Source organism: Pseudonaja textilis, chromosome 9 (genome assembly GCF_049901715.1).
Source record: "Pseudonaja textilis isolate UNSWEBS1 chromosome 9, rPseTex1.2, whole genome shotgun sequence".
In the NCBI taxonomy this organism is placed as follows: Eukaryota; Metazoa; Chordata; class Lepidosauria; order Squamata; family Elapidae; genus Pseudonaja; species Pseudonaja textilis.
In genome coordinates, this window is record NC_141998.1 from 1,661,085 (window position 1) to 1,673,363 (window position 12,279).

General features: G+C 47.6%; 1 protein-coding gene across 1 annotated transcript; it reads right to left on the reverse strand.

Moving 5' to 3' along the window:
• Nucleotides 1–224: 224 nt before the first annotated feature.
• ADRA2B (adrenoceptor alpha 2B) lies at nucleotides 225–2,640 on the reverse strand. Its single transcript, XM_026715112.2, has one exon. The coding sequence runs from the start codon at nucleotides 1,925–1,927 to the stop codon at nucleotides 596–598; it is 1,332 nt and encodes a 443-aa protein (XP_026570897.1). The 5' UTR covers nucleotides 1,928–2,640; the 3' UTR covers nucleotides 225–595.
• Nucleotides 2,641–12,279: the final 9,639 nt, after the last annotated feature.

The window sequence follows — 12,279 nt, forward strand, 5'->3', positions numbered from 1 at the left end:
AGTAAAACCTATTTCTCCTTTAACTCTTTGCAGAACCTCGATATGTAAAAACACCTGCTGATATTTGCCTTCCCATCCTAGTTCACACGGAAGAGTTGTACGGCTTAGAAACCAGGCTTACCAAATCTTTCATCCTGACCTCAATTTAGCCCAGAAAGCAGCAGAAGCAAAAAAAAATGGTTTCCACCTCCCCTCCCCCCTCAACAAAGAATTAATCAGAAGACTTTGGACATTGGGAAGTCATTTTAGTGAAAAACATACATTGGCAAAAAAAAACAACAACCCACAACCCCACATAACCCACGTGGGGGTTTTCTGTACAGACCCACGTTCATTTCTCCAGGGCAAAACAAACTTTCCCAAAAAGCCACGTTAGATCCAACGCTCACCTCACTCCCTCCCTCACCTGCCAACCCCCAAAAGCCCCCCCCCAATAAATAGGTTTCTGGGTTTTCGTTTATAGAGTTGCCAAGTTCCCTCTTTGGTCAAGAGAGGCGCCGGGGACACACACTCAACCTTCCCCCCACCCGCCAGCCCAAGAAAAACAAGCCACGTTCCCTCTTTTTGTCTCTACCCCGTTGGATCCCAGCCGGTCTCACCAAGCCGTTTGAGTCCATTGCCTGCAGAGAATTTTCCGGAAGGCTTTGCGGAAGTCCTGATTGAAGATGGTGTAGATGACGGGGTTTAAGGAGCTGTTGCAGTAACCGATCCAGAAGAAAAACTTGAAGGTGCTGTCCGGGATAGAGCAATAGTCCGGGGGGCAGATGGCCCGTAGGCTGTAGAGGAAGAAAAAAGGGAACCAACAGATGACAAACACCCCAATCACCACCGTGAGAACAAAGGTGAACCTCTTCTCTCGGTTGAGGTGGGCCTTCCTTTTCCAAGGGTTGGCACTGAGGGTCTTGACTTTCCTCACCAGCTGGATCTCTCCTTGGGCTGTGGCCAAGGTGTCCATGACTCGTGGCGACTTGGTAGAAGCTCCGTTGCTTCTCGGGACGCTGTTCCGAGGAAGGCAATCCACCGTGCTGGATTCTGAAGATGGTTTCTTCTCCGGCAAGGACGGGGAAGGGCTATTGGTCGAGTCTGGCTCTGGCTCTCTGCCCTCCTGGCTATGAAGAGCAAAGTTTTGGGTAGAGAGCGAAGGGGAGTCTGCTTGGTCACTTTCCTTGGGAGTGACCTGAAGTCCATTCGACTCCACTTTCTCTCCTGGCTTTGGCTGGTCCTGCTCGGGAAGAGCAGCGTCAGGCGGGCTCACCTTGTTCTCATCCTGGACCTTCTCCTTGGGCCCCTTAGCATGAGAGCCATGTCGGTTCCGGCGCCTGGCTATGAAATAGATCCTGAGATACACCAAAATCATGATGACGCAGGGAGCGAAGAAGGAACAGGTGCTGGAGGAGAGGACGTACCATGGCTCGTCGTTGAGCTCACACTTTGGGATGTCCTCCTTGGCCAGGTTCCGGTTCTCCTTGAGGACCAGAGGGGGTAGGGAGATCAAGGCCGAAACCAACCACACCATCAGGATGATGCATTTGATCCGACGGGGCGTCCTCTTGAAATTGTACTCGATGGCCTGGCTGACGGACCAGTAACGGTCCAGGCTGATGGCGCAGAGGTGCACGATGGACGCCGTGCAGAAGAGGACGTCCAGCGCCAGGTAAGACTTGCACCAGGTCTTGCTGAAGTACCAGTAGCCCATCAGCTCATTGACCAAGGAGAAAGGGATGATGAGGGTGGCCACCAGAATATCTGCTGCCGCCAGAGACACCAGGAAGAGGTTCTGAGGAGCCTTCAGAGACCGGCTGGTCAACACAGCGATGATCACCAGCACGTTGCCAAAGATGGTGAAGAGGATCAGGAAGGTGGTGACTGCGGCGATGGTGGCCGTGGCCTGGACGCTGTAGTTCTCCTCGCTCCCCGAGGTGCCCATGGTCCTTTCTGGAGCAGCCCACAGGAGGGAAGGGGAGGCCGACTTCTCAGCTTCGCGGGCGCCTGGAGGGCCACCCTTCAGAAGTCTCCATTTGTACCCGATCCGGAGGAAGAGGAGGAGCAGGAGGAGGACAGGGAGAGAGAAACTGAGGCACTGGCTCCTGTTTTCATCCTGGGGATTTCAGCCCGGAGAAGCCTCAGCTCTTCCAGCTGCCAACTCCGTGCGTTCTTCCTGTTAGCCTACTAGGACACCAGCCCGTTTCTGCCTAGCCATTCCGGCAACTCCCCTTCCTCCGTCTCTCTCTCTCTCTCTCTCTGGGCTTGCTTTGGCCTCTTTAGCCGATGGCCAGATCACAGCATCGCGGCGGCCTCGGAGAAGTTTCTCCCCTGCTGCCTCCTGCTCTTCCTCCTCCTCCTCCTCTCTTGTGCAAAAGTTGGGAGAGGCATGCTCGCCTGCCTGATGCGCTTCCACCGTGCTCTGCGAAGGCAGACCGAGGCTGCCTGTGCCTTTTGAAAGGAGCTGCGGGGGGGGGGCTGGGTTTTTTTTCTTCCTCTCTCTCTCTCTCTCTCTCTCTTTCTCTCTCCTTCCTTCTCCACGCTGTATGTGTGACGTGTGATGTCAGGCAGTTGTGGAGCTCTTGCGAGAAGAAACAAAAGCAGAATGGGGGGAGGAGGGGAGGGGGAAGAGAACCCCCCCCACACACACACACCCTTCTTGAAACAGCAAGAGAGAGAGACAGAAAGAGTGAGAGAGAAAGAGAAAAAGATTGAAGGAGAGAGGGAGAGAGAGAGAGATGAGAACGAGAGAGAGAGAGAAAGATTGAGAGAATGAAAAAGAGAGGAAAGAGAAAGAGATTGAGAGAGAGAGAGAGAGAAATTGAGAAAGAAAGAGAGGGAGAGAGACAGAAACAGAGATGAAGAAAGAGGCAGAGAGAAAGAAAGAGAGAGGATAAAGAGATTGAAAGAGAGAAAGAAATAGCAAGGAGAGAGAAAGAGAGAGACAGAGAAGAGAAAGACAGAGAGGGAGAGAGAGAAAGGAAGAGAGAGAGAAATTGAGAAAGAAAGAGGGAGAGGGACAGAAACAGAGATTAAGAAAGAGACAGAGAGAAAGAAAGAGAGAGAGAGGAGAAAGAGATTGAAAGAGAGAGAGAGAAATAGCAAGGAGGGAGAAAGAGAGAGACAGAGAAGAGAAAGAAGAGAGGGAGAGAGAGAAAGAGAGAGAGAGAGAGAAATTGAGAAAGAAAGAGGGGGAGAGAGAGAAAGAGAGAAAGAGAAAGAGAGAGAGGAGAAAGAGATTGAAAGAGAGAGAGAGAGATAGCAAGGAGAGAAAAAGACAGAGAGACAGAGAAGAGAAAGAGATAGAGAGGGAAAGAGAGAAAGGAAGAGAGAGAGAGAGAAAGAAATTGAGAAAGAGAGGGAGAGAGAAGAGAAAGGAGAAAGAGATTGAGAGAGATATTGAGAGGGAGGGAGGGAGATTGAAAGCAAGAGAGAGAAAGAAATTGTAAGAGAAAGAGAGAGAGGGAGGGAGGGAGGGAAAGAGTTTAGTCCTCCGCTGAATCTTTCCTCTTTTGCTGGACTTCACAGCAACAGGCAGCCCGGGAGAGGTGTGTGTGCCTGGCTGACCGCACAGGTAGCTCTATAAACGAATGACTATCTGGTGCTTGCCAGGTGTGGGATGACTCAGAGAAGCCTCCTTTGGCCTCGAGTCCTGCTATGATTCTTCTCCCCGTTTGGGGGGGAAAAAACTCTGATGCCGGATCTGCTTTCTGAATTAAATGTTGGCTCAGGCTGCCCCCACTGCTCCAAGCCAAGGAGGGTAGACAGGAAAGCCCAGCCGGTCAGCCCTGCACCTGAAACCCTGACACACACAGACACACACACACAATCAGTTTCCATCCTGGGGAGCTTGGGGGGTTGCACGGGTGGGGCTGCCATCTTGCCTTTTTTGACCCCCTTTCCCACGGACGTGATCCCTGACAGAAGCGGGAAGGGTTTGGGGGTGGAACTCGAAGCAGACTCGACAATCCCGGGTGAGAAGCCCAAATCTAGCCAAGTGGATTTGTTAAAGGTTTAATGCTGTCCATCTTCTTTATTAGGCGATTCCAGGCCCAACGGAAGGACGGCTGGAAAATGTGACCGTCCCGTCGTCCCCCCTCACCCAGGAGGGAAGGCCCCGAGGGATCCCTGAGGATCTTCTTCTTCTTCTTCTTCTTCTCCCAGTGAAGTCTCTCGTTTTCAGAGGAAGCAGCTCTTCTGCGAGGGAAAAATCCAGAGCTGCAAGGAAAAATATGGGAACAGCAGGAAGAAAGGAAAAAATATTTTCCCAGAAATGGAGAAGGCCTTGGTGGCAGGAAATAACGGAAGGAGATAACAGGGAGGGGAACGAGGAGAAAGGAAAGCAAAGCGGGAAAAGAAAAAAGGATGAAAGGAAAGGATTAAAAGAAAAAAGGAGGAAGGGAAGGGAAGGAAGAAAAGAAAAAAGGCGGAAGGGAAGGAGGAAAGAAGGATGAAGGAAAGGAAGAAAAGAAAAAGGAGAAAGGGAAGGGTGGGGAAGGAAAGAAAAGGGAAGGGAAGGAAAAGGAAAAGGAAAGGAAGGAAAGGGAGAAGGGTGTGGAAGGGGAAGGTGAGGGAAGGAGGAAAGAAGGATGAAGGAAAGGAAGAAAAGAAAAAGGAGAAAGGGAAAGGTGGGGAAGGAAAGAAAAGGGAAGGAAAAGGAAAAGGAAAAGGAAAGGAAGGAAAGGGAGAAGGGAGGGGAAGGGGAAGGGGAGGGAAGGAGGAAAGAAGGAAAGGAAATTACAGACCTTTCATCAATTTCCAGCTAAAGTCTTGAAAGTGCTGGGCTATTTTGTCTCCCTTTACAAAAAATGCCGATCAATTTTACAAGTTTTGGGCAAGGAAAGGGAAGGAATGGAGAAACCTGCAGTTTTCTCCTAGGGAGGGAAGAGAAATTAATGTAGTTTCCGCGTAAATGTGAAGACCTGTATTTTTACCCTTTCAAGACCTATTTTCATACATAGTTTTCATACAAAATCATGCTCTCTTTCAGCAGTCATAATTTTCTCAGTTTTCCAGTGTTACTTGACATGTTTTTAAAAAGTGGGGAGCGAAGAGGCCTATCAAGAGACATCCAGCCATGAACGCAACGCACATCAATTGCAGTTCTGACTCTCATGCGGTGCCTTCCGAACAATTTTGAAGAGCAGGTCCCAGAATCTGCAGCCAAGATAATAAATCATATATGATGCCCACATCTGAATACGAAGACTCAAGAGAGAACTCTGCTTGTTCCTTCTCCTCCTAAGTAGCCAGGATCTTAAGAAAAACCCTTCTTTATGGCCAACAGTGTCTTAAGAGCCCAACAAGCCAGGAATCCCAGTTCAGATGGCCAATGAACGACAAACAGTAGCTGCCCAATTCCTTTATAGCAAGTTCTCTAGCAGGAAGATCCAATCAAGCTGTTTTGCTTCGGCAGATTTAGTAACTGCCCAGTCAAATCAATTTTTGGAAAAAGAAAATCCTGCCGTTCAAGGGAAGGATCTAAAAAAATCTGGACATTTTTTTCCAAGGCAAAAAAAAAACAAAAACATGTCCAAATCAATCTGCAAATCATCTGAAATGCAATTATGGCAAACAAATGTTGAATTTCCTGAGGGGGATTGTTTCGTGGTTTCATAACATGTGCATGGATGTCCGTTTAAGGGTGGATTTATAAGAACCATAAAAAATGGCTGCAAAATTACAGGGAAGGAAACTTCTAAGGCTCCCCTGGGAGTTTGATGACTTATCAACTGGACAATAGGGAGGGATGTTTATTTACAAAGGAAACGTCTATCACTTCAGGGCTCAGAAAAGAAACCATTTTTTTTTTTTTAAATTCCCACCTGCACGATAGATTAGCAAGACTGCTAAAAATTATCCTGGCCCAGGATTTTGGATGCGCCGAGAGTCCGTAACCTGCAACTATTCGTTCAGTGATGGTTCGAGGTCACCACTTACGGCCCTGAAAAAAGTGATTTTTTAAAAAATTTCAAAATCCTTTACTCCATCCAAAGAGATGACCCTTATCAAAAAAATCAACAAATCTGTTGCCATGTGATGACCCAAAGGAGCGTGGGACAAAGGCAACACACTCAGATAATCCGTAGGAGTCCCTTTATTAGCTCCAACTTTACCCCAGTGTCCTGGTTACCTTCTGGGCTGGAGAAAAACCCTCCCAGGAACAGCCTTTGGCTGCAGAGAATCAAGTCCAAAACATGGTCAACACAAACTGTAACTTTAAGTCCAATCAAGGCAAATTGAAGTAATTAGTTTGGCAGGGCAGGAGCAAGAATTCCAGATGTGAAGGCACAGCAATAACTCAACATGGTTAGGAAGACATGTAAGAAACACATATAAGCAATGACAACACAAGATAAGCTCACGTTTGCTCCCAGCAACTGCCGCACTCAGCTTGCATCTCTTTTAAACTCTCATTCTCAGGTGTGGCTAATGAAGGGAATCAGGGCCCTTTCCTCCCCCATAAGCCATGCAACCCACATTGCTCCCTTCTCCGTTCCTTCCTGCGTGCCCTAGGATAAAGACTGGGTGGGCCTGGGTCTTCCTCTGAACTCCCTCTCCCTTGCTCTATCTCTTCCCTGCTCTGCCAAGCTGGACTTTGCCCTTCCCCAGTTTCCCCCACAGCCAACGGAGCCACACTCCCACTTCCTGTCAGCTGTTCGTCTTCCTCTTCTCCTCGGATTCAGACTCCGAAGGGGGCATGACACCATTTAGGAGTAATTGCAGAGACATAGGATTGCAATTGCTACAGATAGCCTTTCATTTACAACTATTTAATGATTTAGACTAACTTTATTGTCATTTTAAATATGCATTAATTGGCACACGTTAAAAAGAAATTTCTTTTTAATGGTTGTTAGTGACTTATGACCATTATTCACACGACCATAGCAATATCTCTGTGGACACATGATCAAAATTCAGACACTTGGCTGCCGACTCATAGTTATGACGGTTGCAATGTCCCTGGGGGTCACGCCATCCCCTTTTGTGACCTTCCGACAAGCAAGATTCACTCAACAACCGTGATCTAACTTAACCACTGCAGTGCTTCACTTAGCAATCGTTGGCAAGAAATATGGGCATAATTCATAATTCATAATATGGGCAAAATTCAACTTCACTGTCTTAGTTGTCTTAACTGTCTTGCTCCGCGAGGAAAAACTTGGGCTCAGTTGCGGATGTAAGTCAAGGACTGCCTATATCTCAGTGTTTTTTGTTTTTGTTTTTTCCTGCCAATTTTTGTTTTCTATCCGAGCCATTTTTTCCCTCCCTCCATCAAGCGGAATGGAACCATTTGAGGAAGGGTGGAGATACAGTAAGAGGACTCATTAGAGGCCCCCAGAGATCCTGCAACCCATCTGTGCTAAGTGCTCTAAAGAGCCGCGGAGGCTAGAGATGGGACCCTGCCTCAGACAGATCACAATTATCCGTGGAGCCAGAAGAGGGTGGGAGGGTGGGGGAAGGTGGAAGAGGGGCTCTGGGCAGCCCCTGCAAAAGGCACGGAGCCTCGTCTCCCAGAGCCACCTCTTGTTCCATGAGTTGCCTTGAGTTGGGGGGCGGTGTGTGTAAAGGGGGCTGGAAGCAGCGGTGGGCTTCAAAAAATTTAGCAAAGGGTTCTCGGCCCGGTTGCTGGGTGGGTGTGGCAATGGTAGGCATGGCCTAGTCAGCCTCTTTCACCACAGTGTGTGTGGGGGTTAGGGTCAGGGTTCATTTCCAGCCTTCTTGAACTTCTAGGACTGTGATGGCAAACCTATGGCACGCGTGCCACAGGTGGCACACAGAGCCATTTGTGTTGGCACCGAGCCGCAGGCAAACTTACCTCACTGCGCATGTGTGCTCCTCACAGCTGATTTTTGGCTGGTTTGGGGCCTTTTCGGCCTCCCAGAGGCTTGAAAAAAGCCTCTGCGGGCTTTGCAGGACGAATAATAGGTCCGTTTCATCACTTCCTGTATTACTGGATGTGACAAAACGGGCCTATTATTCGCCTGCAAAGCCTGCAGAGGCTTTTTTTAAGCCTCTGGGAGGCTGAAAATCAGCTGTGAGGGGCAGTGCGGGTAAAGGGGCGTGGGGGGACTGCACACACATGTGCAGGGAGTCTGTGGGGGGCGCGCACATTGCCTTCTGGGTGCCGGCATGTGAGCATGTATGCGCAAGCGTACGCACAATTTTTGGCACAGGAGCCCCCAAAAGGTTAGCCCCCGCTGTTCTAGGAGGGCCGTTTTTCGCCCTCCCTGAGCCTCCACACCTGCCCTGCACTCACCTGCATCCAAAAGAGGCCACGTGGGGACTCCGGGAGGGGTGGGCGGGGCCAGCCAGGAGTGAGATTTGGGGGTTCTCCAAACTGCATAGAATCTTAGCTAGGGGCCTCTCCCGTACCCCTGCGAGCCCCCAGCAGTCCAGCCCTGGTTGGAAGCCATAGCTGAAGAACATCTTAAAGGTGCTTTTTTCAAGAGGCAACTGGACTTTCTGGTTTTTTTTTTCTTTGAAGACGTTTCGCTTCTCATCCCAGAAGCTTCTTCAGCTCTGACTGGATGGTGGAGAATGGAAGGATTGATACTCCTTGCAGACAGCTGGTCCTTTGCATCCTTTTGGAGGGTCGTTGAGTCCACTTGGAGGTTTATCCATGTCCTCATGGCTACCTAAATGGTGCAAATGGGTGTGGAGCCTTCTTGAAACGGCTGAAAGGACCGTGTTGTAGACTGGAGATAGTTGATGTCGTATCCCTTACACACACCCCACTTCCATTCCCCACCATCCAGTCAAGAGTTGAAGAAGCGAAACATCTTCAAAGAAAAACCTTTGGTGACCCGGATGACCAAGAATCTCCGTAGACACAGCTGCAGAGCCACGGAGGAGTGGCTAAAGTCCTTGACTCTCAAGGATTCCAGAATTTCACACCTGGAATACTATATCCAGTTTTGCTGACTACCACTATAAAAAAAAGCACCGTGAAACGGTATATAAGTCTAAGGACTATTCCTGAAGGCTTCTTTGCATGTTTGGCTTCCCAAACACATGAAAAATGGGCCGAGAGTCAATCCTATCATTGAGTCGACCTTGCCTTTTTCTGACCTCACCTCCCTGTAAGAATGAATTGAAGACCCAGTGAACGATTCAGCACCGAATGAGCGATTTCCCTTTTATTGTTTGATGTCCTTCTGGAGAGATGCACTTGTGGTGTCCATGGAAATGGGTCGGTTGAGCCACGAGGCTATATGTGCAGATGGTGCCATATCACACAGCACGTCAAAGATGCTGAGACTCTGGGAAATGTACAGAGAATAGGAACTAAGAGGATTAAAGGGCTGGAGAATAAACAAAACATAGAAAGAACCATTTCAGGAATCGGATATATCTTAGTTGAAGGAAATAAAAGGTCTAAGGGGGGACAGGATAGCGGTCTTCCAATATCTCAAGGGCTGCCCCAAAGAAGAGGGAGTCAAGCTATTCTCCAAGGCACCAGAAGGCAAGACCAAGAAAGAATGGATGAAAACCAATCAAGGAGAGAAGCAACGTGGAATTAAAGAGAAAGTCCCTAACGGTGAGAACAACCAACCAGTGGCACAGAAGTTGCCTCCAGAAGTTTTTATTTATTTATTTGAGTTGTCAATTGTTTACAAGATAATAAGTATAAGTGTATACATATGTATACATGAAATGGGTACATATAAGAAAAATAAAATAAAAATAAAAGAAACAATAGGACAGGGACGGTAGGCACGTTGGCGCACTGGGATGGAGATGAGAATGGACAGCCATGTGTTCAGAATGCTCAGACAGGGGGGGTTGGAGACCTCCAAAGTCTTCTCTTCTCCTGTCCTCCACTACTTCAGCTTCAACCACAGCAATACAAGAGCACACAACAGGTACAAACTCAACGTAAACCGCTTCAAACGCGATTGCAGAAAGTACACCTTCAGCAACAGAGGGGGTCAGTGCCTGGAATGCACTACCTGACTCTGTTGTTACATCCTCTAAACCCCCCCCCCCCCCATTCTTTTAACCTCAAACTATCCACGATTGACCTCACCCCATGCCTAAGAGGGGCCGTACATAAGTGCAACATCGTGCCTACCATCCCTGTCCTATTGTCCCCATTTAATCCTACCTATTTCCTGGATTCTTACTCGTGTTTATATTATACCTATTATCTTGTAAGCGATTGACAAATCAAATCAATCAATCAATCAATCTGCTAGTCAGAATAAGGGCTACCAAACTTTCTTTGGCTCTCTCTCTGTCTCTCTTTAGTACAATTGGAAAGGGAAGCCAAGCGATGGACAAGAATAGAACAAATCTGCCCTCTGTTGGATAAGGAATTTAAAAACCTTTCTGCTATTTTATGTTATCTGGCTTCCAAGCACGAGGCTATCCGGGCCTTATTATTCTGACTTCCATCATTCCCAGCCAGAGGATTGGAAAGTAAAGAGTTGGAAGCGCAATCGGTCATGGGAGGCGTTAGCTCTCTTAGTTGGGAACTCTGAAACTCAGGAGTAACCCATCCTGACCTAGGTTTTCTATCAGTACTAGAAAAAGATACAGGGTTTACAGAATAACCGAGCTGGAAGGGGCCTTGGAGGTCATCTAGACCAACCCCTTGGCTCAAGTAGGAGACCTTATACCATCCCAGACAAATGGCTCTCCAGTCTCTTCTTAAAAGCCTCTATCTTGACTTTTTAATGCTACCTTTCCCGACAGCGATAATTTCTGCGTTTTTTTTTTTTTTAAATGCATTTCCCCGATCAACTTCTCTGGCACGGTCTCTTTGAAGGCTATAAAGGCAAACTTATTAAACTAACCACATTTGAAGGGGGGAAAAAAGTATTCCATCAAAGCGCAAACTCCCAGCAACAGACTTAACGTCTCCCCATGCTCCCTCATGTAATTTTAATGAACGTAGAAGGCCTATACAATTAATATCTTCCAGTGGCGGCTAAAATGTGACTGATCTAAAGAAGAAAAAAAAAAACGAGGGCGGGGGCTGAACTGTGAAAATGTCCCTTTTTGCAAACTGATCGTTCCAAAGCGTGATTCCCCAGGTCAATTCCTCCTCCCTTCAGCCGTAACTCATTCATCCCTTCCGTTGCTGCCTGCTGGGATATAGAAATGTATCTTACTGGCATTGTGTAAAAAACCAAGGAAATCTGTAGAACGTGTGATGTTTTTAGGCAGAGAATGAAGTCGGTCTTTAATACGCCATATACTTTCCCCGAGGCATTGTATATAATCCCTAGGCATTATGTTTAGTTTACTTTACTTTACTGTCATTGCACTTCGTACCAAACACCACCTTCAGTGCACAGCGTGACCATGAAAATAAACACAAACACACATCCTTCACACTCTACACATTGAACCGAAAACTCCTGACACCGCACCAACACTGCACTACACAGCAGAATTCAACAGAGCTCCTGCCCTGGGATAGAAGCTGTTTTCCACCCTATTTGGTCCTTGTTTTTATTATTCTGTACCGCCCGCACTGTATATCGGACATTAACACAACGGAGCGGGTTCAGGGGTATTTCTCAAGAAAAGTACTCCACCCTTCCACTCACAGTAGAATCCCTAATGCCTCCAGGCTCAAAATTTTGGGCCTGGGCAATCTGGAACTGCGACGCCTGCAGTCTGATCTACACATAGTACACACAATTGTCTGTTACAACATCTTACCTGTCAACGGCTTCTTCAGCTTCAACCACAATGTAATACACAGGCAAACAATCGATACAAATTCAAGGTAAACTGCTCCAAACTCGATGGCAGAAAATACGACTTCAGCCACAGAGTGGTCAATGCCTGGAACGCCCTATTCAACTCTGTTATTACAGCCTCAATTCCTCCCAGCTTCCACCACAAACTGTCTACTGTGGACCTCACCCCATTCCTAAGAGGTCCTTAAAGCGGGGTGTGCATAAGTGCACCAGCGTCCCTACTATCCCTGTCCTACTGTCCCCATTTATCTCTATTTACTCCCTTCGTTCTTGCTTACGTTCATGCCTATACTTGTTACCTTGTACATGTTTGACAAACAAATAAAATGAAAAAATAAATAAGTAAAAATAACCAGTGGGTCACCTGGTCTGCAGAGTTCCAGGTGCTCCACCACTGGAGGTTCTCAGAAAAAAAATATATATTGGACAACCATTTGTCCAGGATGGTCCAAGGACGGGGGATTCAGCTAGAAGACCTCCAAGGTCCCTTTCATAGGATTCTATGAAATGCGGAAGACGGACCGTCACTGAAACTGCTAATCCAAGGTTGCTGTATCCTTTAGATTTATTTGATTAATTT